Genomic DNA, 25,535 nt, shown 5'->3' with positions numbered 1-25,535 from the left:
ATGATAAAGAAATCTTCAGCCTTCGAAATTCCTTGCCAGAACATGACAGCGACCAAGCGCAGTTTTTACGATGTCTTCGCGGCTACTGATCCGTAACTTGGATTTTAACGTTATTGAAAATTAATCACTGATAGTCCTAAATTTTGTCAAGTGTGTAAATGTTCTGTCACATGGTGAAATTCATTGGCATCGAACAAAAAAAATACACTACTAATTTACCGTTTGTAAACATCACAGACATCACAAATTCCTTATACTTTCCTCGGTTTCAGGAAATCATTTAGAGTCATTTCACAGCGCAACGCCAGATTATCTGCCGCAAAAAGCTTCCGCATTGTTGTGAGCTCGGCAAACTCAATCCATTCACCGCTCTACACGTGAGCAGTCAGCTTTCCACTGCATAGTGTCGGCGTAATCTAATTTTGGGGGGAATACTTGGGCCTGGTTGTCCAGCCAGAGCTGATGTCTACTCAGTGTAAGGTAACCTGCCCTGCAATACGCTGTTAGTGCTACATTTAACCTGCTTAATCCTCGAGTCAAGAATAGATATAATGAACCAGGCTGCATCGATTCATTCTAAAGTACTGCAGGTCAGAGCATGAACCTTGTAGGCTTGACATTAAATTTGCCTTTCTCACTCGTATAAGACACGCGCACGCTGTTGAAAAGGCGATATGCCATGTTCAGGCACAAGTATCAGGCCTGCGAGCGCCGTACAACGCAAAAAACGTACAAAGCAATGCCAGTAAATCTAAAAGAGGGGTGGTTGCGTGCCTTGTTTCCTGAAATCCACGCTTTTTTTTTCTTTTTTTGCGTTGGCGAAATCCATATTTTTTTCTGCAGTATATTGGAACACTCTAAACAGTAAATCGCTAATTCACTGCATAAGGCACGTTTTTATCGCCAACAAACCCGCCGTAATTTCTGCGAGCGCCGCCGGCTGCCGATCCCCACTGTCGGAGCGACGGTGGCGCCACCTCTAGGTGGATCTCGCGGCGAATTCATAAATGAAGGCATATTCTTAATAGGTGGCCTAGTGGTTTCCCTGTCTACCGCGATATTACTTCTCCAGGTCCTGAAGAACATGCGGCCTGCGGAAGCAACGGTCGCGCGTTGGCAACGCTGTCATATGCGCTTCGTGTATTCGGACTTGTGGTATCGCTTGATGTGCGTATTGAAGACTTCCAATAAGCGCATCGTCAGCTTTTTAAACACCGGCTATGTTCTCTGTAGGACGAGGAGGGGCGACGTATGTGCCAGGATATTTAGAGCAGGAGCTGTACTCCTCCCGTACCGAACCTGAAAGTCATGTCGTTCCGAGAAATGACCTTCAATCGCAAGAGCAGAGGTGTGGCTGTGATGTCATGCCACGTGACTCGCCGTGCCCCTTTGCCGCAGCTGCGGCGCGCGGAGCGACGTCGAACAATCGCGTTGAATCACGTCACTCGCCATTAGTCTGACAAAGCATCGAAGGGTTTCAGGGTTTCCTCGATGTTAGCACAGAGCCACGGAAGAGTCGCGCGCTGAAGCCGGTGTTTCGGCTGTGCATCGCAGACGCCTGACTGAACCTGATTCGTATGTTGAACAACGTCGACAGGCCGAGTTGGCGAAGGATAGAGCAAGAAAACGAGCTTGGGTTGCAATTGAAACGGAGGTCGATCAAAGGCCACAAAACAGTCTTCTCTTAAACAAGACAATTCGTTGATATGCAACGAAGTTAAACTACAACAAACCATGTCTAACCATCCTTAATCGAGCTTCTGCTCTGTAAACTGGGTCTAGCCGGGTTGAATGTAATCTGCGGGCACGAGAATGTAATCTGTATTTATGAATGGTAATAAAATTTATGTATGTATGTATGTATGTATGTATGTATGTATGTATGTATGTATGTATGTATGTATGTATGTATGTATGTATGTATGTATGTATGTATGTATGTATGTATGTATGTATGTATGTATGTATGTATGTATGTATGTATGTATGTATGTATGTATGTATGTATGTATGTATGTATGTATGTGTGTATGTATGTATGTATGTATGTATGTATGTATGTATGTATGTATGTATGTATGTATGTATGTATGTATGTATGTATGTATGTATGTATGTATGTATGTATGTATGTATGTATGTATGTATGAAGCTGTCTTTTTTTCGTGAGGGAATGGTGGCAAATTCGTGGATCTGGGGAGAGGGTCGACACTGATATGATATATTGCGAGAAGGGGGATCACTGTGGATCATGCGTATACCTGAGGGTGGAGGTGCATCCTCTAACATCACAGCGACGCCGCGATTTCGGAAGATGTCCCTGCTACTACTATCGCAGTAAAGGGAACGAAACGAATGAAAAAGATCCCCATAGACCGCCTCACTTATTCATTCAAAATGGTAAAATTATGTGAGAACCTTGACAACACTGAAGAAATCTGGATCGGAGAAATGTCGAAGCATGTGCGTTGGCTACCCTTCAGTAGCTCCTAGAGTGTAATGACTCAACACTTTTGAGTGTCATGACTAAACACTATCAGTCTTGACTTTCACTTTTACAACTCGTGGATTCCATAGTCATGCGAGTCATGCACATTGGACCTCCTCTCTAACTCATGACAAGTGACTATGACTCATGACTAAACTCTAATGACTCGCGCAACATGACTAGGCAAGACATGACATTTGTATACACTTGTACTTACAATACATTTATGACTACCAGTCTCATCTTAATGCGACGTCATGTCCCACCGTATACATCATGCTTCCATATTTTGCTTCCAAGTTTTGCTTTCACTTTTTGCTTCCTCATTCTGCAGACACGTTTTCGCGAACATAGTCAAGTAAGGCTTTAGCCTTCTCCGGGTGCACCTTCAGGTTCCCACCCGCAAAAATTTACCCCGCAGCAAGTTGACTTTTCGACAGCACTCGGAGAATGCGAGAACAAAGAAAAAGAAGTAGCGACACCTTTGTGGCCCCTTTCACGCTTTTGAGAACGTGTACCCAACGCAACTGGTGTACGTCATAGTAGTGGCACACGTCACAGCAGCCGGCACGGTACAATTATATCGTTTCGAAGAGCCATCCTGCTCAATATCATTTCGTACGGTAGAGTGTTCCCAATCGCACTAGCGTCGTCGTCTTCGGTATTCGCCACGGGGTAGGGCGGCCATCAGTGCAACCGCCTGGGGGGCAAGTAGGCTGAGCCATCCGGAGGGACCTCCGCGAGGTCCGCCCACCGCCACGAGCACGGCCAGCCCCGAGAAGCGACGCCATGGCCGAGGAACAACAGCCACCTCAGCGGAAGGACGCCCATAAGGAGGACGAGGAGCGGCCTATGATCACTTACGAACCGCAACAATCGAATGCCACGAAAGCCTTGCCGCAGGTGAACGCCATGTCCCTTCGTAGATATCTCCCCATCCGCGTTTAAGCACTCTGTGCACGTACAGGGGGGGGGGGGGGGGGGGGGTCAAAAATTTTCAGGCCGCAGGTTTTGCTTCTGGTCAGCATATTCTGACACGTGAGATCCCATTAAAGCTATAAATGATCTCAGAGGTTAGAATAATGCTTCTTCTACCCTCCACAAGTATTTTGAAATTGGGGGCCGTCGTAGCTGCCTCACTATACTGCTCAGAAGCAGACCCTGTGGCCTGGAAACTTTTGACCCCCCCTGTACATATGTTCGGCCACGTCAGTACTGCGAACAGTTCAGTACCTTTTAACAATCGCGAATTTTTAGTTCTGCCTGTGAATAGTTTCGTTCGTTCACTGAAGTGCCGGTTGATTGGTTCTCTGTGATCGTATAATGCCTTGCGAAGCGGGAACAAGACGGTAACAACGCGAGGCGTCGACTTCCAACTACTGACATTTTCAAGCGCCCATTGTGCACCTCGGGAAGGAATGGACAGCGCAGAGGGCGCTTGAATGTGGCATTTTCTGCGTGCGAGTATGTGGTCAGCGCGTGCGTTGCTGCCTATCTTGTCTCTATTCCTGCTTCAGGCACGTTGTTCGACGTACCAATTCTCGACTCTCTCTCTCTCTCTCTATATATATATATATATATATATATATATATATATATATATATAGAGAGAGAGAGAGAGTGGTACCACAGACGCGACTGTTCGTTTTCACATCACAACAGTCGTGGACAACAGTAATGGACCTGAATGCCCTTTTTTCTAAAGACGTCAGATCCCAGTCTCTTTCCTTGCAATTTTCAATTCGTGGTAAAAGGAAAAAAAAAGGAATACCAGATGCGGAAAATTTATCCAGATTGCTCCTTCACAGCGCATCTTCATTGCATTGGTGCCGCTCCGTACTCGGTGCGTGATTAAATGTCGAAGCAAAAACGATTTGTCTTTTTCACTGAGGCTTGCACTGTCAAAGCTGCAACATATTTTGAGACGGAGATGCAATGAAAGCAGAGGTTACTCTTAAACAAAAAGGGCAGAATCAAATAAAGCGCCGGTACTATTGGTACCGACCATCGCGTTGTGAACATGTCGTGATGTATCTCAACTACGAGGCAAAAAGTTTATTGATTGCCTTTGCTCTGAATAATTGACCACTCCGTCGAAACATCCAGCGTGTTGTTACACACTCGGCTCAGTGCATGTCAGTGCACTTTATTCACACGCTACAGAACGCTCCACGTGAGTCAGTCCAGTAAATTTCGGCTCCGTTCTTCAGCGTTGCACTGGTTCCACGTGACTCACCGAAAACTCATACAAACCAGTCCGAGACGACCGTGCGTTTTCAGCGGTTCTATTTAATGATGAAGCAACGTTGAATTGAGAACAAATGTATTTTCATTTTTCTCCAGGCGAACCGTACCCGCACATTGACAGACAGAGTCATTACACGTGAAATAATCGAGCTCGTGCCGAAACCTATGCAGTTCAGTTCAGTTCAGTCGTTCAGTCGTGTCCGACTCTTCGTGACCCTATGGACGATATCACGCCACGCTTTCCGGTCTCTCACTATCTTCCTAACATCACATAATTTCATCTGCAGTGCCTCGAGGATGCCATCTAACCATCGCGTTCGCTGCCTATCCCTTCTCCGGCGACCCTCAACATTTCCCAACATCAAATCTTTCTCCAGCGACTCCTCTCTTCTCATCAGATGACCAAAGCAGCTGAGCTTCAACTTTAGAATTTGACCCTCCAATGAGCAGTCAGGGTTTATGGTCGACAATATCGACTGATTTGATCTTCTGGCCGTCCAAGGAACTCTCAAGAGTCTCTGCCAGCACCACAATTCAAACGCGTCAATTCTTCGGCGGTCAGCCTTCTTCACAGTCTAACTCTCGCATCCGTACCTATGCAGTCGCACGGACTCCTACAAACCTATGCAGCCGCGTACAAATTTAGGGCGGTCGATTGGATTATAATGCGGAGAAAACACCATAACACTCTCCTTTTCTTTTATATAGTTCCTCAGTTTCTGTGGGTGATGGCGTTGTGGGGTACAAGAGCAAGACAGAGAACTGTGTCTGGTATCCAGAAAATACACTGACTCGTCCCGCTCTATCAAGCGAGAGCGGGGCAGTGCACTGCTGGCGTTCGAACATGCAGCCACAGTATCCTCTGTATCGCGCTCGAATGTCGAATGGAGAAGAGCGGATGGTGCATTCGGAAGTGGACGCGACAGTGTCAGAGTCTAAGTAGGCAGTTTTGAGGGCCGCATCTCCTCGGCCGTTGACGAACAGCACAAAGCATTTGGGGTAACGCTGGAGCGCCTTGTACGGGCCATCAAACGGAGGCTGTAAGAGAGGGCCGCACAGCGCCTCGGTTCACAAAAACGTGCGTATATACAACACTGAAGATCAGAGCTAAAGTAAACCGGACGAGAAGACTGTCTACGCCGTGGAGGCGCAACAGTAAGCATATTACTGTATAGACAGCAGAACAGTCTGAGACATCCGCTGGTACGGCAGGGGGCGGGGCGAGGAATTCGCCAGGCAAGTTTTGCTCCAAATGTAAGTGTAGATCCACTGCGAAGTACGGTGCAGATCCAAGCATAACAAAAGGAAGGCACTCGATCCATGTTGAAGAGTAAGTCGAAGCCATTAGAGAAGCCTTCAGTTGCCGGTGGAAACGTTCGATACGACCACTGGATATCGGATTTAAGATATGGTTTTGATGTGATTGACACCGAGGAGACGACATAGGTTGGCGAATAATGCGGAATCGAATTGACGAACACAGTCTGTCCTACTACGGCGTCTCTCATAGCCTGAGTCGCTTTGGGACGTTAAACTCCACAAACCAAACCAAACAATTTGATGGCGTCGGCTCTCAGGCTGTTCGCGATAGGGTCTCTACCGAAAAGTATACAGCGTCTTGTCCTTCCTGGAACAACCACGCACCCGCCCTCCATACCGCGGCAAGAGGCACCATATTTGGGAACACAGCGCGGAACAGGACGCAACACAAGAGAACAAAAGTAGACAGGATTGGCCAAAGGTGTTGTCTTTGGCCAATTCTTTCTTCAAGAAAGGTTTTTTTTTTTTTTTTTCAGCAGTAGTTTGCTTCCTGCCTTGATCACGTGTCCTGATAGGCACCGCTTAAATACGGGTCACCTTCTATCGAAGATAAAAGTTGTCAGTTCAGCGCTCCGTCCTGTCTACCTTCGTTCTCTTGTGTTGCGTCCAGTTCCGCGCTGTGTTCCCAAATGTGGATTTGAACCAGCTAGCCCAACATCAAGTGTTGCTTAAAAGGCACCATACGCTGTTTTATAGTATAGGGTTATAAGTTTACCAAAAATGCAATTAAGAGCCGCCTCTAACTACAGACTAAGATAAACAGAGACCCCGTTCAGTCAGTTGCGTTGCTCTGTTCGACCTCCTTCACTTTCTTATTGCCTCACTGGCTGACGTTCACAGGTGGAGCGCGCATCGGAACCGGCGCCGGTGGTGAACGACTCCCCACTGTATCTAGGAGGGCCGCCAAAGCTCAAGCCGCTCGTTCGGCCGCCGCACGAACAGATAAAAGGGCCGGGCACTCCGCCGCACACCGGTTTGCCCCCTGTCACGGTATCCGAGATGGGTTCTCCCGGGTCGGCCAAGACCCACTCCCAGCCGCCGCCGGTCGCCGCAGCGCGGAGTTTGCAGTCACAGTTGTCGTCGCCATACATCGCGTCGCCTCCAACGGCCATCACGACACCGCCCCGTCATGTGACGCAGGGTACGGTTCGTCTTTTCCGAATAACGCATTGCCTCGGTGCACGGGGCTACAGCAAAAGAACACGAGTTCCGAAAGAATAAGAATACGTCCGAAAGAATATATATAAACGGAAGACGCTCTTTCGTCTCTTCCTTCAGTAATATCAGATATAGTTAAGGAATTCAACTTCAAGTGGCTGGCATTGAGAACGATGAGCTGGTAGCGCCAAACAGTAGCTGACGTTTTTTTTTTTTTTATTTATTTACTGACATCTTCGTAGTAGACTTTTCTGCTTTGGATAAAATCGCACCCCAGTGGCCGCAAATGCCAGAAAAGGAAATTCCTGGGTTGATGTGTCAGCCGATGTAGATGCCGTCTAGCTCGTATACCCTCCCCCCCCCCCCTCCCTCCCCCACCATCTCCCCATGAAGTCTGGGTCCGGGCGTGCCCTTGAGACTCTCGCCTTAGACGATCTGTAATTACAAAGAGGCTGTCAGCCGTCCCGAAATCTTCGCAAGGGCGGTAGGCACTCCGCATAAAGTGCCGCCTATGGTTACATTTCGAAGTGGCCTGTCTGGTGCTTGGAGCTATGCAGCAGTTGTTGTTGCGGCCCGCAGGACGGCAGTGACAAGTGTGAGAGTTTTTATTACGACTACAAGCGGCGACACTCTGCCGTGCTCTCTCGAATAAGACACGTAAGGAGGGTGATGTTCAACGCAGCGCAACGTATTTTCCCTTTGGACTGTCCTCGTGACTCCAAGATCTACTATTACAGCGCCTTATGTCCGCCTTTTTTTTTTTTTTTCAATTTTTATGTCATTGTACCACAAAACCTGGTTTTCCTTTTCGTTTTTAGTCGGTCCCGAACGTGTGAGTGGCGGTCCACCGAAATCGGAATCAGAGCCCGTCACGATGCCATCCAGTGCTCCTGCGTTGGCGGAGCAGACTGTCCGGAAGTCTGCGACAGTGGGCGACGTGAGCAATGTGGCAGGAAAGCCGATACCGGAACCGGATTGGAAGCGCAGTACATTTCTCGAGCCCGAACCAGCCACGGAGCCCGAACTGGAGGCCAGCCGCCGGGAGAGACTTGTCAAGTCCGCCCAGACGTTTAGCGTCCACCTCAGCTTCTTCGGAATGGTGAGCTATCCGTGACACGTTCGCTTCAGACGGCCGGCCATTTTAACGCCAATGGACACTTACTTGCATATCACAACCAAAGCTAGCATTACCCGCAGTAATGCGACATATTTTAACGCGATAACCTTGAGAACTCTATGCGCATGGCTAAAAAAATCTAGAGGGCACTTTGGACCATTAAAGTGCAATGAGACGAAAGCCAATATAGCGCGGTGGATCGTAGCCCACCGATACGGCGCCTCTATCTCGCTCTTCTTTCACTCCCACCTTCCTCCCTTGCCAAATGAAATGCCAAATGAATGGCGCCGCAAGGACACCTGGATCGGACGCCCGGCGGGGTCAGCCTCGTTTATGCATGTGTGTGTGTGTGTGTGTGTGTGTGTGTGTGTGTGTGTGTGTGTGTGTGTGTGTGTGTGTGTGTGTGTGTGTGTGTGTGTGTGTGTGTGTGTGTGTGTGTGTGTGTGTGTGTGTGTGTGTGTGTGTGTGTGTGTGTGTGTGTGTGTGTGTGTGTGTGTGTGTGTGTGTGTGTGTGTGTGTGTGTGTGTGTGTGTGTGTGTGTGTGTGTGTGTGTGTGTGTGTGTGTGTGTGTGTGTGTGTGTGTGTGTGTGTGTGTGTGTGTGGATTAATGTTCTTTATGTGTCAAATCTGATAATAAATTAGGTAATAAAGGAAAAAAAGTGGCTCAGTTGGTAAAGCGCTGGGCTGTGGATCCAATGGATGGTGGTTCGATTCCTGGTGGCGACAAGGTTTATTAGTTTATTTTTAACTCTCGCTCTCGAAAGCGTGACACCTCTGCTGACAACCTTCTGTCTACAACGATGAGTCATTAAAGGTTTTCTCCTTAAAACTGCGTTGGGCGTTGCAACAGGATAATCCTGATTGATCTATAGGGGTTCGTGACCCAGCTATGGCGTTACACGTAGTGACGTTGCCTACAGAAAATTTGGGTGTTAATTAGTGTAACAGGACATCTGATCAACCGGAACTGGCAAGAGAAAAGTTCGATTATGAATTATTTATCGGTCGTAGGCGAATACAACGTATACTGCTCTCCATTCACTAATGTATTATGCATCATTACAAAGAAAAGCATGCAGCCAAAAATTATGTGCCTACATACTCACTCAATAGAGAATAACGTTTACTAACTAGCACTGAAAACCTTTCATCTATCGTCATACAGTAAACACAAATGATTGAGTTACATAAGTGCTGAGTTCAGGAAATCGGCTTAAATACATAACGTAGCTATACGGCTAGGGCCAGAAAGGAACATTTAAATGAATTGGCACTCAAATCAGCCGATCCGATAACCACATTAGCAGTATAACTTTAATCACAGAAATTTTCAGTGGATTCTCTCATCGATGAAGGCCGTGTTGTGTATCGGCTCCTCCACTCATTCAAGTTTCCACGTAACCTGTTTCCACAGCCAAAGAAGTTTCGAGCCTATCTCATCTAATAGCTTCAGCCAGTTTCTTGCAACCCCAGCTCAAATTATATTGTAAGTGATCGATCTCACAAAACGCAACCTTTGACATGTTCTAGAATAATAAACAAAACAGTCCACTTGTGCGCTAGCCTGCATATCTTTCCACTAACCTTTCAACGAACAGGGCATGTACTACGCGATGTTCGGCCCAACCCTGCAAGACCTGGCGGTGACACTAGACGTCAACCTGTACCATGCGCTCTTTCTACTAGCCGCCAGGGGTATCGGCTACTTTCTGGGAGCCGTGGCCGGTGAGGACTTTATTTTTATTATTTTTTTTTTGTCCAGGTGAAGTGTTAGCAACTCATGAGCGTCGTTGGCACGCCCGTATGGACGATGTGGTGTCACGCAAGCCAACAACAGCTGGTGCTCTTGCTATTACAGAACCACTTCGCGCTGCTTTGTGGTCTGTACCCACAATACGAGCTGTCACTGCAGTGCTCCAGGACTGGTTGGTGCCGGCAGACACCGCGTCAAGCCATGCAGATTCTGCACTGCCAAGCAGGCCGACGTTTGGATACTCTATACTCTACAGTTAATAGAAATTTCCCTTGGATAAATAAACAATATATAATGAGACGAACTTGTCATAGATACCCGAAGTGATTTTGAACGAGCACACAAAGACAGCATAATCAGCTGCTGCTGCAATGTCGACAGACGCGATGACGCTCAAGTGAGACCCGTAACGTCACTTGAATACACCGAATATACGCATATATAGGAGCCTTACAGAGCGTTAGATGTCTTCAAAATATAGGCGAAAGTCGAGAGTCAGGTGGGCAGTTTAGACAAGAAAAACTGCACGAATAAGGGGCGACGTGGGGCAGGATTTTAATCGGAAAGATACACCTGTCTTTATCTTGTAGTAGCCGTAGTTCGGCTAACGACAAACAGCACGGTTCGTGATGTTGTGTGTCCAGGTGGCGTTCTCCTGAGGCCCGTAAACGCTCAGGTATTACTCATTGTGCTCGACTTCTTCCTGGCCATGGCTTGTCTCGGTGTGTCCTACTTCGACACACTCTTTCACAGCGAGCTGGTCTTCGGGCTCGGAGGCTTCGCTCTGGGAGCCATCAACATCGGTTAGTGCACACACGTGAACAAGAAGGCACCTATATTAACGGTGGCAATAACGTCCATTACGGCAATGATGTTATGTGCCGATATCGTCGATATGGACCACGTGAATAGAAACGTATCGTCTCCGCCTACACAATAGGCCTTCAATCATCACGACGTTTTGGTGACTCATGTCAATCCGCTCGATGCTATGTCAAACTAACGTGTCGTTGACCATAAGCAAAGGTGCACGGAACATGCCTGAATTCATTTCAAACGTGAATTTGGAGCGCACACGTTTGATACTACGTCGGTTGCATGGCATGGTATTGAGAGACTGAGCTGTGCTCATGTTTTTAAAGTCGAGTTAGGTTAATGCTACGACGAGAAATTTGGAAAACGAAGCGCGAACGACACCGACAACACAATATACAAACTAATCATGGAAAAGCACGTTTTACGACCATAAGTTGTCTATGAAAGCAATTCTTCCGGATATCATAACATACCAGCATAACAATCAGTATATCCGTGATATTCACTTGAGAGACTCGTGGTTTTTTGCTATTAATTTATTTGCTGTCGTCAAAAGCTTTGCCGAGTAGTTTTCTGTGGCAGCCGTAAATCCATGCGTTTGAGGGACGAATGTCTAAGGAAAGATTTTATTGTACATCTGAAGACTGGGCCAAATTCCCATCAGTGTTACCATAATAGTATCTTACAATGTTTCAAAAAAGAATTAAAATTGATGTCCACGATATTTGAATTTACGAGGTGTTCTTATTGGCAGTTTTTTACTGCACACGAGTTTATGGTTTGGTTTGCTTTTCAGCGTTTAACATCCCAAAGCGACTCAGGCTATGAGAGTCGCCGTTGTGGAGGGCTCCGGAAAATCAGCTGGGGTTCTTTAACGTGCAACTGGCATCGCACAGCACATGGGCGCCTTGCGTTTCGCCTCCATCGAAACGCAGCCGACGCGACCGGGATTCGATCCCGAGTTGATAAGCAGCCATCTATCTATACACTGATAACCTAGTGATGAGTACTGCGCTCAGCAAATTAAAATGACTCATGCTAGGGCTGAAAATATCACGTGCCATAGCCTCACATCAAAGTGCTCACACACTTCTTTTTCCTATTTCAAAACTCCAATATTCTCTTTGTTCTGCTGGTCCTAGTGCGGATTACACATGCACGAGTCTCTCCAGGATTTTTTTGTTTCTATACAGCCGTTTGCGACTGTAGATAGCTGATTTGATGTACACCTAGAATCAATACGAAAGGGAACACGGGAGTCTATACTCTGAAAAATTATCGAGGGACTCTAATCGACATTGCGCTCCTCGCACGTAGCGGAGCCGGTGATTCGCGAAAGCCTCAGGTATGAGTGCCTCAAATCACTAAACGAGCGCACAAAGACAGCATAATCAGCTGCTGCTGCAATATCGTATCTCGTATCTCGTATTTCATGGAGGCGCATGCTCTGAGTCGTCGGTTACATCTTGAAAATCAAATTGAAGTCGAAAAATCGAAGGTGGCGCATGCTACTTAGCCTTGATTAATAATATATTTTGCGGATATTCCTGATTTTTGAAACCAAAAACCTTTTTTTCTCAAAATGTAGAAGAACGAGTGGAAGATATGCGATGCGATAGCTTCTATAAATATACCGTCATCACAGTGCCCTGCCGGGGTGGTGCAGTGGTAAGACGCCCGACTTCTGTGCCGGAGTACCCGGGTTCGAACCCGAACTCGGCGGCTGCGTTTTGATGGAGGCGAAACGAAGAGGCGTCCGTGTGCTGTGCGATGTCAGCGCACGTTAAAGATCCTCAGGTGGTCGAAATTACTCCGTAGCCCTCCACTACTGCTCCTCTTTCCACTTTCACTCCCACCTTCATCTCTTCCCTGACGGCGCGGTTGAGGTGTCCACAGAAACAAGTGAGACAGTTACCGCGCCTTCCCTTCCTATAAATAAATCAGCCCGTCATTACAGCCGAACCCGACATCTAGTACTATCGGAAGGTACCGTCTCGAGCTTAGAGCTTCTTCACTGTATGTGCAATGTGACAATCGGCTTCATAATAGAACGGCTTCGGAGTTCTTGTTTTTCTGACAGTGATAGCCCATCTCTCGATGTACACACGCAGTTGGTGTGTTATGGATATCGTCGCTGCATGGGGACTCGAGCGGATTCCTGCTGCAGACAATCAGCTTCATGCACTGCATCGGCTGCACCCTGGCACCCATCCTGGGTGAACCATTCATGACACGCAGGAGCCTCCTGCAGCCGCCATCCGACCTGCCACCAGCCGTCGAGCGGGAGTTAGCCTATCTGACGAGTATCGAAGACAAAGACTTCATTTACGTCGCCTACGCCTACTGGGCCGTGGGAATCTACGTCTTCGTCGTCGTGTTCCTGGCTCTGATTACCTTCTTCGTCGATCCTCGCCACCAGGACCTTGGGCCTATGGAGACACAGTGCCCCGCCGTACCCTGCAGCGGACTTGTGGCTGTGCTGTTCCTCTACCTGTTCGCTTCGGTCTCCATCGAGATCATATACAGCCAACTCATTGCTGCATTTGCACTGCTGCTGGGACACAACAAGACCGTGGCAGCCTACGTGACGTCGCTCTTCTGGGCCGCTTTCAGCGCCGTTCGAGGCGTTTCCATCCTGTGGCTCAAGCAGCACGGCTCCTTCAACGTCCTTTTGTGCTGCAACGTCTTCCTGGTGGCCGTGACCGTCTTCGGCTCCGTCTCCGGCTACCAGACGAGGGTCATGTGGATCGGCACGGCTCTAGCCGGCGCTTGCATGGCCCCCGTGATGCCGTCCACGTTACTGCTCCTGCACGACTATTCGGGCGTCTCCGTGAGCAGGTTCGCCCTCGGCGTGTTCACCGTCGGAGTCAGTTCGGCGTTCGCGCCTCTCTGCCTCGGAGCGGAGCTGGAAAGCGATCCCATGGCCTTCCACTACACCCTGGCCGCATTGGCCGTCCTCTGCCTCCTACTTGTACTCGCGGGAAGGACGCTGGAGCGACGCACGGCCATCGTATATACGGGAAAGACGCTGGTGAGGCGCACGAACGTCGATGGTGGCTACACCCTGCTGCCCGCCGAGCGGCGGCCTTCGCACAAATCATCGAAGTGACTCCGCATCACAGTCCCTCGATGCGCAGTACAGAGGCTGGACCTTTGAAGGTCCGAGTGCAGGATCACATGCTAGATCCATGACAGTTTAAATGCCGGATAGTTCATGTTTTGCCGGGATCCTCATTTAAAGCAGCGCAGATAGTGTGCCAGATTCATCTTCAGAAATTTAAGCTTACCCGAGAGACAGGCTATTGCATATTATTAGTACCTTTAAAAGGAGAAATGTCTCTAGTCAACACCTCAGCAGTGCCAAAACATTGAAATTGCATGTACCACCCACATGTGTCATTATACAGAGATGCGCGTATTGGCTCTTAGAGTTCTGTTTACCGCAACACAACATCCCTGAAAGGCACGAGCGACATCAATAATTTGCCTCTCCATTTTTGCCTTTAATGGCCCTGCGCGCTTCCCTGGATACACCACGTATTCAGGTGTGCCCCAGCCAGGAAACGAACCTAGTCTGAAATTGGTTTGATTTGGACCTGGAGTTGAATCCAGGTGAGCCTGCCGCGGTGGCTCAGTTCTTAGGGCACTCGACTGCTGAAATCAAGGACACGGTATCAAATCCCTGCGGCGGCAGCCGCTTTTCGTCGGAGGTGAAAAGACGTCCGTGTACTGCGTGATGTCAGTACATGATTCCCAGGTGGTCGAAATTTTCGGCGCCCTTCACTATGGCGTCCCTCACATCCAGAGTCGCTTTGGGGTTGTGAACCCTATAAACAAAACCAGACCAAACCGAATCCAAGTGAGCTTCACCCAGTCTGGGTAATGTCCTAATGGAGGGCTCCAAACATTTCGACCACATATACTTCAACTCCCCTTGACAGTACGCGGGCGCCTTGCCCTTCGCCGGCATGGAAAGCGGGCGCTGCAGCCGGCATCAAACGTGCGTCCTTCGTATCGGCAGTCGAGCGCGCTAACGAGAGTCATCCAGGCGGGCTCGCTAGGATCACTTCCAGTCCCAAACACACGTGTACAACAAGAAGCATCGTGGATTTAATATACACACTGTACTTCGTACCTACGAGCGGTATTCGAGCATGCGCCGGCACGAGGAGTTGAGGTACTCCCCTGATGGGGCTGGGACAGGTAGGTCACCGCCGCTTGCGGCGCGGGCCAGCCTGCCACGGAATGTTTATCTGTGGTAGGCCGTCATTGCACCCGCCACCGCTTCGGTGGTGGACGACGGCTGTTGCTGTGGCGCGCGTCTTTCTCTCCCTCTTCCTTTCTTTCTTCTCTATTTTCTCTTCTGGCCCCGCCGGGGTGGCGCAGTGGTACTGTGCCGGAGTTCCCGGGTTCGAACCCGACCTTGGTGGTGGTAAGAACATTTATTTACACAAGGATGTTTGGATCGGCCCGTAAGGGGCCGGTCCTTACAAACACTAGGTGGAGGTCCCTAGTTGGGGACCCCAGTGGCGGTTGCCGCCGCTCGGGCGCGTCCGACTAAGGCTTGTTGGGCCTGTAAGTCGTGGCAGCCGAGCAGGACCGCCTCCCAGTTTTCCCGGGTTGGGTTGGGGATGGGGGGAATAGACGGGTTGGAGGGGCAGGCCCACACCATGTGATAGATGTCAGAAGACACCGCTCCACAGTGTGGGCAGCTGCCACTAAAGGAGGGGTCAAAATGTTTTAGGGCTGCCGGGCACAGCAATGTATTGGTGAAAAGGCGGAGAAGGAGCCGCTCATCCGCCTTTTTGAGTCCTTTACATGGGCTGGGGTAAAGGCGATGACAATTTTGATAGTACGTCGTGATATCTTTGAAGGTGTAGGCCGGATTAAAATCGGGTTCCTGATCGGGTAGGGAGGAGAAAACAGCCCGGTGAGAGAGCGCGCGGGCGGCTGCGTCTGCTGCCTCGTTTCCTGCCAAACCCTGATGAGCAGGGGCCCATATAAGGTAGCGGTGTGCGGGGTCCGTATCCCGTATGCAATTTAAGTAAATTTTATAGGCTAGTAAGGGAGTCCAGCCTTGTCTGACGTTCCGACAGGCTCCTCGCGAGTCGGTAATTATGTATTTTGAGTCGGAATGAGAGGCCGCGAGAGCAATCGCCACCTCTTCTGCGTGTGTTGTACTGTGGGCTCTGAAGGTGAGACCGTTAACCGTTTTGCTGTTGTGAACTACAGCGGCCGTGTACCATCCCCCGTGGTGAGGGCCGGAGGCGTCCACGTAGTATACTCCTGTTTTGTTGCCATAATGTCGGGCTAAGGCTTCCGCTCGTGCCAGGCGCCGACCATTATGATCTTCGCGTGACATATTCGCTGGCAGAGGTCGCACGCAGAGGGCGCGTCTCCACAATTCTGGGATGCGAAACCTGTCTTCCATGAGTGTGGTGTGTTGGATACGGAGTCGAGCAAGAAGGCGGCGACCCGACTCCGTTTGCGACAAACGCGTGTACTGATTTGTAAGGTGGGCCTCCCGGAGCTCCCGGAAAGTATTCACCACCCCAAGGGCCATAAGACGCCTGTTTGAAGTAGTGATGGGGAGGTCCAGGGCACGCTTGACAATTTTACGAAGGATAACCTCAAGGGCATCCTCCTCTTGTTTCCGTAGGTGGAGATACGGTGTCGAATATAAAATCCGACTGGTCACGAAGGCGTTTGCCAGCCGCAAGGCATCCTTACTTCGCAACCCCCCGCGTTTGTTTGAAACCCGGCGGACCATGCGGCCCACCTGATCCCCCACCTTACGGAGTTTGGCCAATGTAGTGTCTGATCGTCTGTGTTTGTGTATGTAGAGTCCGAGTACCCGTATCTCGTCAGCTTCTTGTATGGGACCACTGTCTAAAGATAGAGTGATTTGAGTTGTGCACTTTCGCGAGTGGCGGAGGTGCACAAATTCTGATTTTTGTGGGGAACACTGAAGACCACAGCGGCGGGCGTAGCGGTCTACTATCGTCGCAGCTGTTTGCAGGCTGGTTTCAATGTCCCCGATACTGCCATGCGTGGCCCACAGGGTGATGTCATCGGCATACAGGGCGTGCTGCACACCAGCGACACCATCGAGCTGGGCAGGCAGGTGCATCATAGCCAAATTGAAGAGCAGCGGGGAAAGTACTGCGCCTTGGGGGGTTCCCCGCGTGCCGAGTAGGTAAGGACCATGCTCATTATCTTGGATGCGAATGTAGGATTGACGATCTGTGAGAAATTGCTTGATGTATTGGAATGTGTTGAGACCACAGTCGGTCTGGCTTAGGTGGGTGAGTATAATCTCGTGTGTTACATTATCAAATGCCCCTTTGAGATCTAAGGCGAGTACAACCCGGTCATTATGGGGGCATTCGAGTGGGTCAAGGACTTCCCGATTGAGTTGCAGGAGGACATCTTGAGCGGATCTGTGTGGGCGGAATCCGAACATGGTGCCTGCGAATACATGTTTTTGTTCAAGATATTCAGATAGCCGGTCCCGCACCATCGTCTCCATTAGTTTGCCCACACAGGAGGTGAGAGAGATGGGACGGAGGTTATCTGTGTCAATTGGTTTCCCTGATTTAGGAATAAAGGTTACCAGAGCCGTTTTCCAGTCGCTTGGCAGGGGGGTGTCCCCGCGCCAAATCGCATTGATGTAGTCGAGGAGGGACTGGTATGCCGAGTCGGGCAGGTTCGTCAAAAGCTTGACGGTGACCTTATCCCTTCCCGGGGCAGTGCCTCGTTTCATTTTGGCAAGAGCCGCCCGCAGATCATGGAGCTGGAAAATTTGATCCAGCTCTGTGTTCTCTCTTCCTGCATAAGAGTATGATGATCCACGGGGGTCTTGGGCTGTACACAGATACTGGTCCCGGAGTTTCTGTGCCAGTTGTGTCGTGTTGCCAGAGAAAGCATGCATGGCTCTCTGCAAATGTTTCTGTGTTTCAGTTCGTGTTTGGGTTGGGTCGATGAGGGCTCGAAAGAGGCGCCATGTGTTGCGGCTAGACATTTGTCGCGCGGCCGTGTTGCATCTATCCACCCAGTTGGAGTCGGCGAGATGGGCCGCGTACTCAGCCGCTTTCTGGGTGAGCTCGGCAATTCGAGCTTTAAGCTTTCTGTTGTGTTTCTGGCGTCGCCAACGGCGGACGAGGCTGCGACGGGCTTCCCAGAGGTGTAGGAGGTGGTTATCCACGTCCGTAACCGCCTCTGAGAGCTGGATCTGTGTTTCATGCGAGCGAAGGTGTGTCAGCAGCTGTTGAGACCATGCTGAGTAGCCTTGCTCGGAAATGGGTGTGTTATCAAGTGAGTCAAAATTTTGCCTGAATTTCGTCCAATCTGGGATACGGGCTTGTGTTGTGGGACGTTTGAGCGGGCGTGTGTGTATTGTAATGTTAAGGATGCAGTGGTCACTACCGAGGGTTTCCTTGGTGTTGAGCCAGTCTGCGTGTCTTATGTTGCGAGTGAAGGTTAAGTCCGGACACGTATCCCGTGTCACGGAGTTTCCTAACCGTGTTGGGCAGACCGGGTCAGTGTGGAGGGTGAGGCCCAACGTGGACGCAAGTTCCGCCAACTTACGTCCGCGCGACTCCTCCTTGCGATACCCCCACAGCTGACTGGGAGCGTTAAAGTCGCCCACGATCAGGAGGGGATCGCGACCCGCTACTCTTAGCGCGCGGCTGAAGAGGTCCGCGAATGTCACTCGCTTCAGTTTGGGAGGGCAGTACACGTTGAGTACATGCAATGGCGGGTCCCTGCGGCGGAGTGGTAGGATTGTCACCATTACATAGGAATAATCTAGTTGGAGATCGAGATCCACTAAGTTGGCTGTGCATGCTTTGTGTACGAGAAGACAAGACGCGGGATCCTGTTGGAACGTCGTGTAATTTGAAAGTGTGGCGCCCAGGCCTGGCTCCTGGAGGGCAACCACGGCTGGTACAGACTCGAATGTTTCAAGGTAGAGGCGGAAATTGGCCCGCTTAGTGCGGTCCTTAAAACCTCTACAGTTCCATTGTGTTATTAATGTTGAGATGGCCGAATTGGAGGTAGAAGAGCGTCTTTGACTAAGGTGTCTCGCCATGATTGAACATTTTTGGAGGGGAGGAGGAGGGAGTGGCTGCCCCAGAGCCAGCTACCTGCGGCACCAAGGGGGTTGCGGCAGGAGCGGGGCAGCTTTCCTCATTGTCCGAATCAGTGATCCGACGGTTGAATTTTGCAGGACGGGATACGTCCCTAATGGGCCCCGATCGACGGAGGAGGCGGGGGTTGTCCGAGATGTGTTTTGAGACGACCGCGGGTATGGCAGTTATGACCTTGGTGAAGATCTGGTCCATAGCGGCCTCGATCATAGATTGCATTTTTGAGGATAAGCGTTCCTCCATCGCGGAGATCGCTGTCACGAGGGCTGGCGACAGCTCCGCATCGCTCTCCATCGCGTCCGAGTTCTGTGGGCTCGGAGCGGCGGACGCCAATTTTGATTCTAAATTTTGAATTTTGTTCAGTAAAATTTCATTCTGTGCCCGGAGCACGTCAATCTGCTTTTTGTATTCCGCATCGAGCGCGGAGACGGTGAGTGGGGAAGAGGGGGGCCGGGGAGAAGAGGAGGCGATTCCCGCCCAGTTGCTCACCTGTTTGCATTGTTGGGGCGCGGATGCCCGGGCGCCGGCAGCGCCACCCGTCTTGAGAGCCGGGAAGTGGTGGTTGTCCGTGCCACTGGGCGGTGGCGGTGGAGGCGCCTTCTTCTTCCCAGGCGGCGTTTTGATGTCGGTAGCAGTAGGAGCAGGCGGCGTTCCGCCATTGCCACCTGAAGCGTGCTGCCTTGGCTGCCGCCGTTTTGCTGGGGGCTCACGGCGTTTGGCCTTGGGGCCTGGTACCTTCAGCTGGCGGAATTTTCCTGTGCAGTCACGTGAGTTGGTAGGGTGGGCTTGCCCGCACACTGCACAGGATGGAGTACATTCATGAGGTGCCCTGACCCCGTCGACGGTCGGCACCGTTTGGCCACACAGGCCGCACTTTTCGTTGTCCGGGCAGGGGCATGTGTCCGCCCGGTGGCCCAAGGTACCGCATCGCACGCAGGCCGGGACAGTTCGCTTGTACGCACGTACAAGGGTCACCTCTGAATTATAGTGAATGAATCGCGGCACCACTTTGCCCACAAAAGTGAGCGCCGCGACGTTTGATTTTCCAAGCTTGCGGATATCGGCAAGCTCTCCAGCACGCCACTGGATCTTGTTTTGGAGTGACTCACTGGTCTCGTAGTTGGCAACGGTGATGACGCCGCGACACACATCACCAGTCAGTTTCAATTGGCCGTACATGGGGAGGTGACCTTTGGGTGACTCAATTTCAAATTCACGCAGAAGCTTGTCAGCGACGTGCGGTTGTCGGGTGCCTGCGACGATAAGATTTTGCTCCCACGTGGGGAGGAGGCTGAGCGATGCTGCGGCCTGGGTGCCCAGGTAGGCCGCGAACGCTGCTCCCAGCTCGCCATGTTGGAAGACATCCTTGAGAGCGACGGTCACCCGGGGCTTCAGGATGATGACAATGTCTTCGGGGTGAAGCCGCGGAAACGGCTTTGGTTTCCAAACGGGTCCAGAGTTACGTGGGGGCCCGCCAAGTGCTGCAGCGCGCGCAGCAGCGTTTTGCTGTGTTGAGGGGTCATTGAACTTGGTGTCCGCCTTCTTGGCGTTCCGCTTGCGGGAGCGGCGTTCAACCAATTTGAATAGCCTCGGGTTCTCGATGGGCGCAGAATCCGGGCTATCAGGCGCAGAAGTTGCCGAAATCTCGGACCAGGTCATGGTGGCCGGGTCGTAGCCACGTTGTAGCTGTTGAGCCATCTTGCCGCTGTTGGGCGACTCACCCACGGCCGGGCTGCGGCGCAGCCGTTAGGCCTAGCGTCGCCGCCACGACACGCAAGTGATGATCGGCCCTAAAAATGCCTTAATAGTCCCACCTGTGTGCGGGTGGTGTCCACAGGTAGCTGCCAATTTCACACAGACAGTCGCAGCTGGCTTGATGGGGTTGAGGTCGAAATTTCGTTGCTCCAGCCAAAACTTTGGTGGAGCCGATACGCTGCACGTCCTCTCGCTTCGCGCGCTCACAGCGCCCCCCCGACCTTGGCGGCTGCGCTTCGATGGAGGCGAAACGAAGTGGCGTCCGTGTGGATGTCAGCGCACGTTAAAGATCCCCAGGTGGTCGAAATTACTCCGTAGCCCTCCACTACGGCTCCCCTTTCTCTCTATCCACTTTCACTCCCACCTTCCTCCCTTCCCTTACGGTGCGGTTCAGGTGTCCACAGAGCAAGTGTGACAGATACTGCGCCTTTCCCTTCCTGTGAACCAACCAATCTTCTGTCCGCACGAGGCAGCGGAGGTGGCTCAGCTACAGAGCCAGTAGCAGGCCCGTGCATTTTCTTTTCCTTCTTCCTACAGCCACAACAACAACGAGGAGGTCAGCTTCGCTGGCCGTTCTATCAGCTACTACGCTATATCAGCACCTTTTATTATTATTGCTTCTTACAGTAAGTACAGAAACACCGTAATCGAATAGGATAGGGTGACGTCAAAACTCACTTTTACATAAACGTCCGGTAATTTAATGAGCTCAACAGAACGACCTCCGTTCTTGAATACGCCGTGCAGCTTGATAGGTCGACTCCCTATAGAAGTGGCTGGCGCAGATTGCAACCAGCAATTCTATGCTTTAGACCTCACGAACATTACGCGATTAGTCCCGCGTAGTGCACGAATTGGGGGCCCATAATCGTCGCCAGGCGCCCATACGTATGACGTCAAAACTCACTTTTACATTAACGTCCGGTAATTTAATGAGCTCAACAGAACGATCTCGATTCTTGAATACGCCGTGCAGCTTGATAGGTCGACTCCCTATAAAAGTGGCTGGCGCAGATTGCAACCAGCAATTCTATGCTTTAGACCTCACGAACATTACATGATTAGTCCCGCGTGGTGCACGAATTGGGGGCCCATAATCGTCGACAGGCGCCCATACGTATGACTTCAAAATTCACTTTTACATAACGTCCGGTAACTTAATGAGCTCAACAGAACGATCTCGGTTCTTGAATACGCCGTGCAGCTTGATAGGTCGACTCCCTATAAAAGTGGCTGGCGCAGATTGCAACCAGCAATTCTATGCTTTAGACCTCACGAACATTACATGATTAGTCCCGCGTGGTGCACGAATTGGGGGCCCATAATCGTCGACAGGCGCCCATACGTATGACTTCAAAATTCACTTTTACATAACGTCCGGTAACTTAATGAGCTCAACAGAACGATCTCGGTTCTTGAATACGCCGTGCAGCTTGATAGGTCGACTCCCTATAAAAGTGGCTGGCGCAGATTGCAACCAGCAATTCTATGCTTTAGACCTCACGAACATTACATGATTAGTCCCGCGTGGTGCACGAATTGGGGGCCCATAATCGTCGACAGGCGCCCATACGTATGACTTCAAAATTCACTTTTACATAACGTCCGGTAACTTAATGAGCTCAACAGAACGATCTCGGTTCTTGAATACGCCGTGCAGCTTGATAGGTCGACTCCCTATAAAAGTGGCTGGCGCAGATTGCAACCAGCAATTCTATGCTTTAGACCTCACGAACATTACATGATTAGTCCCGCGTGGTGCACGAATTGGGGGCCCATAATCGTCGACAGGCGCCCATACGTATGACTTCAAAATTCACTTTTACATAACGTCCGGTAACTTAATGAGCTCAACAGAACGATCTCGGTTCTTGAATACGCCGTGCAGCTTGATAGGTCGACTCCCTATAAAAGTGGCTGGCGCAGATTGCAACCAGCAATTCTATGCTTTAGACCTCACGAACATTACATGATTAGTCCCGCGTGGTGCACGAATTGGGGGCCCATAATCGTCGCCAGGCGCCCATACGTATGACTTCAAAATTCACTTTTACATAACGTCCGGTAACTTAATGAGCTCAACAGAACGATCTCGGTTCTTGAATACGCCGTGCAGCTTGATAGGTCGACTCCCTATAAAAGTGGCTGGCGCAGATTGCAACCAGCAATTCTATGCTTTAGACCTCACGAACATTACATGATTAGTCCCGCGTGGTGCACGAATTGGGGGCCCATAATCGTCGCCAGGCGCCCATACGTATGACTTCAAAATTCACTTTTACATAACGTCCGGTAACTTAATGAGCTCAACAGAACGATCTCGGTTCTTGAATACGCCGTGCAGCTTGATAGGTCGACTCCCTATAAAAGTGGCTGGCGCAGATTGCAACCAGCAATTCTATGCTTTAGATCTCACAAACATAACGCGATTAGTCCCGCGTGGTGCACGATTTGGGGGCCCATAATCATCGCCAGGCGCCCATACGTGCGTTGGTTTACGGTTCGACTCTCGACCGATGGCTGGGGCAAGCTGAAACAATCGAATATTTTCTAGACTGCAGAGAAATTCAAACTCTATCAGTTACGCATGTTGGACGGGGCCCAAAGTCTCTATTCCAAAAATTCGCCGCCACATCGAATATGACAGCGACCCATCGACGCCCTGCAAAAGCACGAATAAGCGCTTTCCCATTGAGGCGTTTAATAAGGGCACACAAAGCAGGCGCCAAGTTCACAATAACTGACCCCCTTTTGACTCAGCCGTTCAGTAAGCAAGCCAAAATAATCAAAACTGAAAGCATACGACCAGTTTTAACACCTAGAAATCGAATGCCCATGGGAGTAATAAGCGGGAGATCTTTTGTAAAGGTATATACGTTGTAGGAAGTCCCAGAAAGCACAGCTTCCCAGCAATTCATGAAGTAATATTGGGCGCGATTTTTCGAATACCGTGTAATTTGTAGCCCACGGCAGAAAAGCGCATCTTGACGCCATGTTTCGTCTGGAAAGCCATTGGTAGTATGCAGTTCGAAGGACGCTTCAATTCCTACTGGGACAATACTTTTGTTAACCTTGAGCTTCCCTCTGCAGGGACCTGTACATTGTTTCCGGAAACATTGCTTACTATGTCCGCATTTTTTCGTTTGAAATGTTTGGGGTTCGTTCACAGCCTATTATATTCAGCGTGTTAAATAGCCGGCCTCTCGGTCTGTGCTTTGAATGCCTCCGTCAACTCCGTCCGTGCGGAGGGGGGGAGTCCAAGCCAACAGCCGGCAGGCATTTGCACGTGCACGCTTGTAGGTGCAGCGGTGGCGTAGCGGTAGAACATCCGCCTCGCGGGTTCAAATCCCGGTGCCGTGCAATTCTCCACCGGATGAAAAAAAAAAAAAGTCCGCGTGTCGATGGAATTGCATATACAGGTTTGGGGTGCGACCTGATGCCGGTGAACACCTCCGGCAACGCACTCCCTCATCAGAACAGGAGTTGGCCACCCTGGTGCAGTACATGGCCACAACCTCCTATGATAAGCTCCATAAAACCCCGGCCCTCAGTCACCGGCGGCTTCGGAACAACTGACCACGGCGGCGGTCAGACCTGTGACGCAGCAGGGGGTGCTAAGAAAGCCTGGCTCCGCTGGACAGGCCGCCATTGGAAACTGACCCTGGCAACGTTTAATGCTAGAACCCTAGCTAGTGAAGTTAGTTTAGCAGTGCTGTTAGAGGAACTAGAGGGCATGAAATGGGATGTCATAGGGCTTAGTGAGGCTAGGAGGCCGAATGAGGCATATACTGTACTGAAGGATGGGCATGTACTGTGTTATCGAGGTTTACCAGAGAGGCGACAACTAGGTGTAGGTTTCCTTGTCAATAAGTATATAGCGGGTAATATAGATGAATTCTATAGTATTAATGAGAGGGTTGCAGGCATCGTAATTAGGCCTAATAAGCGGTATAAACTGAAGGTTGTACAGGCCTATGCACCTACATGTAGTTATGATGACCAGGCAGTTGAAAGCTTCTATGAAGATGTAGAATCGGCAATGCGAAAAGTAAAGACGCTGTATACTGTACTAACGGGCGACTTCAATGCCAAGGTAGAGAAAAAACAGGCAGGGGACAAGGCAGTAGGTGACTATGGCATTGGTTCTAGGAATAGCAGGGGGGAGTTACTAGTTGAGCTTGCAGAGCGCAATAACTTACGAATCATGAATACCTTCTTCAGCAAACGGAAGAACCGGAAATGGACATGGAAAAGTCCTAACGGAGAGACTAAAAATGAAATCGACTTCATAATGTGTTCAACCCCCGCCATTTTGCAGGATGTAGAGGTAATCGGGAAAGTGCAATGTAGTGACCACAGGATGGTGAGGTCCCGAATTAGCCTAAGTCTGAAGAAGGAACGCAATAGATTAGTAAGAAAGAAACCCATCAACGAATTAGCGGTGAGGGGGAGGGCAGAAGAGTTCAGGATCTCGCTACAGAATAGGTATTCAGCTCTAACTGAGGATGGTGACATTACCCTAGAGGCAAGGAACAATAACTTCAGAGATATCATTACTGAGTGCGCGGTAGAAGTAGGCGGCAGGATAGTTAGAGAGGATACCGGTAAGCTGTCTAAGGAGACGAAAGATTTGATTAAGAAACGCCAGAGTATGTAAGCTTCCAATCCAACAGACCAGATCGAATTGGCCGAGATATCAAAGCTAATCAATAAGCGCAAGGTGGCCGATATAAG

General features: G+C 50.2%; 2 protein-coding genes across 6 annotated transcripts in view; one reads left to right on the top strand and one right to left on the bottom strand.

Moving 5' to 3' along the window:
- Positions 1–25,535, bottom strand: part of LOC146182009 (1-phosphatidylinositol 4,5-bisphosphate phosphodiesterase delta-1-like) — a 155,382-nt gene that overhangs the window by 73,199 nt on the left and 56,648 nt on the right. The window lies entirely within an intron of this gene.
- On the top strand, positions 3,278–14,008 carry LOC146182010 (sodium-dependent glucose transporter 1A-like). The gene is made up of 6 exons (XM_084577734.1): positions 3,278–3,391; positions 6,896–7,196; positions 8,032–8,312; positions 9,929–10,055; positions 10,728–10,886; positions 13,011–14,008. Exons 1-6 carry the CDS (start codon positions 3,278–3,280, stop codon positions 14,006–14,008), a joined length of 1,980 nt encoding a protein of 659 aa, XP_084433860.1.

This window comes from Amblyomma maculatum, chromosome 8 (assembly GCF_055883805.1).
Source record: "Amblyomma maculatum isolate TAMU_Amacu chromosome 8, ASM5588380v1, whole genome shotgun sequence".
Classification (NCBI taxonomy): Eukaryota; Metazoa; Arthropoda; class Arachnida; order Ixodida; family Ixodidae; genus Amblyomma; species Amblyomma maculatum.
The sequence above is the reverse complement of the archived record's forward strand: the minus strand, read 5'-3'. Positions and strand labels throughout refer to the sequence as shown.

Coding starts and splice junctions, on each gene's coding strand:
- LOC146182010 (XM_084577734.1), top strand. CDS start 3,278: ATGGCCGAGGAACAACAGCCACCTCAGCGGAAGGACGCCCATAAGGAG. Junction 7,197..8,031: donor GCCCCGTCATGTGACGCAGG/GTACGGTTCGTC, acceptor TTTCGTTTTTAG/TCGGTCCCGAACGTGTGAGT. Junction 10,887..13,010: donor TCTGGGAGCCATCAACATCG/GTTAGTGCACAC, acceptor GTACACACGCAG/TTGGTGTGTTATGGATATCG.